Source organism: Cyprinodon variegatus, unplaced genomic scaffold, assembly GCF_000732505.1.
Source record: "Cyprinodon variegatus isolate N-32 unplaced genomic scaffold, C_variegatus-1.0 Scaffold39, whole genome shotgun sequence".
NCBI lineage: Eukaryota > Metazoa > Chordata > Actinopteri > Cyprinodontiformes > Cyprinodontidae > Cyprinodon > Cyprinodon variegatus.
In genome coordinates this window covers 249,373-253,056 of record NW_015150492.1, presented here as the reverse complement: position 1 = coordinate 253,056, position 3,684 = coordinate 249,373, and the positions used below count along the sequence as shown (strand labels likewise).

General features: G+C 39.0%; 1 protein-coding gene across 1 annotated transcript; it reads left to right on the top strand.

Moving 5' to 3' along the window:
* Nucleotides 1-201: 201 nt before the first annotated feature.
* LOC107081691 (protein THEM6-like) lies at nucleotides 202-3,424 on the top strand. The gene is made up of 3 exons (XM_015369881.1): nucleotides 202-288; nucleotides 2,418-2,923; nucleotides 3,009-3,424. The coding sequence occupies exons 2-3, from the start codon at nucleotides 2,420-2,422 to the stop codon at nucleotides 3,114-3,116; spliced, it is 612 nt and encodes a 203-aa protein (XP_015225367.1). The 5' UTR covers nucleotides 202-288; nucleotides 2,418-2,419; the 3' UTR covers nucleotides 3,117-3,424.
* Nucleotides 3,425-3,684: the final 260 nt, after the last annotated feature.

Genomic DNA, 3,684 nt, shown 5'->3' with positions numbered 1-3,684 from the left:
CAGGAAGTGAGTCCATCTCAGTCTGTCAAAGTAAATGTTAGTTTAAAAGTATATGTCAGCGAAATATATATACATTTTACCCCTACCTCCTCACAGCCTCTGGCGTTAGTCTTGATAAGAACAGTAATTGAAAGGTACTTTTCCTATGCTAATTTCTGTGTTTTGTAAGAAGTTACTTGCTGTTGTGGTTTTATTCTGAAAAGTATTACCGGAAGTTCTTTACAAGTTAAGTTGTACTGTGCAGACGCCGCAGTTTCCAGCTCCTTGACAGTAACTGACACCCGACAGGTAAGATTGAACTTTACACACATATGTGAATATTAAGTAGTTTCGCACTGTCTTCGCTACAAACCAATCCTTCATAATTTTAATGTGCTACTATGGTGTTAGCATGACAATAACATGGTCATTTTCATTTGGGGAATTTTATTTCTGACTGCTAATCAAACTAAGATTGACAATATGTGGGTGTTTTTGGTTCGCGGCCCTGATTCATAACTGCTTTTACCAGCTTTGGAAAAATATTTCTATCACTGAAAATCTCAAATTCGCTAAAACTTCGTGCCGTTAAGACAAACGGCTAATGCAGGGAAAGCCTGCTTTACTGGCAGAACCTGTTCTCAGACTCTTATTTTGTGGAAAGTTTGGGCTTTGTTGCAGCTTCCTATCGGGATAAACTAAAAATCCAAGAATTCCAGTTAGATCAAAGAAAGAATAAGATTATATGTAGTTTAAAGTCACTGATTTTAAAGGCTCCCGAGTTTCAAACAAATGTACTTATGCAGCTTATAGAACTATTCGTGTGACACATTTTTCATAAGTGTTTAAAATTAAACTGGATTAATATAGAGTTGTTCAAGTATGAGCACCTTATTAAAAGCAACCAGTGCTTGTTTGGTGGAGTCAGAATTACTGATTTTCACAGACAAATATGAAATATGCAAACTGTCCAAGTATGAGCAAGAAAGCTAGGATTTCTCTGATACAGGAAGGTTGGGGTGACTTTAATAAGGGTTTGTCAATTCAGTTTATTTATATAGTGTCGATTCACAACCCCAGTCATCTCAAGGCACTTTACAATTTAACCAGATCATACAGTCAAATTGATTCAAAGTTTTCTATCTAAGGAAAACCAGTTGATTTTATTGACTCGGATGCAATCCCTCACACTAAGCATGCTTGTAGCGACAGTGGAGAGGAAAAACTCCCTTTTAACAGGAAGAAACCTCGAGCAGAACCAGGCTCGGTGTGAGCGGCCATCTGCTGAGGCCGACTGGAGTTCAAGGAGATGGAAGCAGAGAATCAGAAAGAAGCACAGAGACAGAGGACCAGCTCACCTGGAGGGCCAAAATAATTGTTTTTAATTGCAATTTCCACTGGTTAAAAAAAAAAGAAGCTTCACAAAATACTGTCTGCTAAAGAAACAAGTGTTTTGGCAGTAAAACACTTTTGCATACATTGCATTGGTTAGCTACTTACTAATTATGGACCACTAGATAAAAAAACATTTATAAAAACTGTGACTGCTTTCTTTCTACTTATATGATGATCTAATATTTATTGCTGTCCAAGTATTTACAATGAACAAAATTACCATAATTTCCGTATAGTGATCAGCTCTAATTGATAATTCATTTCATCTGTATAGAATTTAATCCAAGTCGAAAAGCAGCTGTTCTATGAAGGCCGTAGAGGTTTGTTTGAGAACATTATGGAACAAACCAGTGCATATTGGTCAGTATTAAAGTTGCAGAGATGTTCAAAACTTGGGATATTCTTTATTTATCATCATCATCATCATCATCCACAAAGGTCTTATATGAATCCCCTGGTCCAACAAACCTGAGCTAAAAATACTGATTGACCCCCTGAATACAAAACATACCACATGACAGACATCTTAGTTTATCTATTTGAAGCAGATACCCATTTAAAAGTAGCAGGAAACTAGATAATGAGGTCTGAGGTTTATGTGTGCTGGATGGTGAAAGGTTGTTCATGTAAAAAGTCCAGTAAAGATGAATACAACTGAGAATTGGTGACACATGTTTATAAGGACTCTTCTGCTTAAAGTTTTAGAAACTTTAGAAACAAAGAAGACTAATAAAATATATATATATAAAAAAAGCTCTGTTTCAAGATAAACAGAAGTGAAAGACATCCATGCAAAAACATGCAGCTCTTAAGGCATAAAAACGTGGATCTACAAATGAAATCTGGTTAAATATAGCTGTACACTGCACACAAAAAAAAACACGTGAACTTGGGGGGGCTTTTTCTTCCGACTTTTGGACCAATTAAAACCAGATACTAGGATTTATGAAAATAATATACACGTCTATTCTGTTCTGTACTTCTAATTTAGAAATAAACAACATCGCACTCATTGTTTGTCTCTGTCTGTCCTGACTTTCCAGAAATGTGGTGGGTAGCGTGGGTCCTGGCTGCCTTAGTGGTTCTCTTCTGCTCTCTGGATGTGTGGTACTTCCTGCGAGCTGGCGCCGTGATCTTGAAGGCCTGGTTTCAACCTCCAGTATGGGACGTCACAGGAGAGCAGGTCGTGACGGGACTCGTCACTCCACGCGACATTGACATGTGCCACATGAACAATGCTCGGTACCTCCGGGAGTGCGACTTTGCCCGCTTTTCTCTCTACACGCGCAACGGTGTGTTCAAAGCGGTGCGGGCCCTGAGAGCCAACATGGTAGTAGGGGCCACCACCATTCGCTACCGCAGGGCTCTGTGTATAGGAGAGGGTTATGATCTGTGCAGTCGGATCGTCACTTGGGATGACAAAGCTTTTTACCTGGAGCAAAGGTTCGTGTCCAGAAAAGACAAGCTGGTGTGTGCCGTGATGTACTGCAAGCAAAGTGTGATACGCAGCAGTCCAGACAAGATCTTGCAGCACCTGTGTAAAAGAAAGGTAAGATAGTAGCTAAAAGCTGAAGGGATGAATCTTTTTCCCTGTGACAGTAAATGACAATAATCCTGTGTTTTCCTGCTTCCAGGTGGAGCCCCCTGAGTTCCCAGAGGACCTGCAGCATTGGGTTAACTTTATTTCTGCCAGCAGCCAGGCCTTGAGAGCTGAAAGTGGTCTTGATGACAAGAGCAAATAAAGTTGGATGAGAGGATCTTCTCTCCATGTTGAAGAAAAGCAGCCAGTTTATCTGCACACCATCCTTAATCTCCTCAGAGAGACTCTTGCCCATCTGTACAGATCTATCCCCTCTTCACTGATGTGCCTCTTCTTTGCATTCAGGGTACTTTGAGCCCAGTATTTAAAGATGTGAAGCAGGATTAATGGTGCACATTGCATTAAGAAACGGTGGTACATCATAACTTTTGTAACTGTAAATATAACCGTATGATGTGTTCTGTCTGCTAGCAGCTGCAATAAAACAGCCATGGTTGCAGGTGCCAGCTTCTTTTTTTAAAGCTTCTATAAAAATGTTAGCACTGAAAATTACTACTTAGGTTTTAACATCTAACAGTTTGGGAAATAAATATATCTTTTTGCTTTTATATAAAAAACAGAGAGTGAAAGATGATTGAATAGCTATTAGATAGTAAATTAGACAGACTTTCAGTAATAGATTTGAAGCATGGAGCTTAAAGCTGTTAATACAACAGAATGTGGATGACATAAAATGTTAACAGATATTTTCTTCTAGACTGGAGGTCTTC

Excerpts from the sequence above, each read along its gene's own strand:
- LOC107081691 (XM_015369881.1), top strand. The coding sequence starts at position 2,420 with ATGTGGTGGGTAGCGTGGGTCCTGGCTGCCTTAGTGGTTCTCTTCTGC. Across the intron at positions 2,924-3,008 it reads AGCACCTGTGTAAAAGAAAG|GTGGAGCCCCCTGAGTTCCC; the intron begins GTAAGATAGTAG and ends TCCTGCTTCCAG.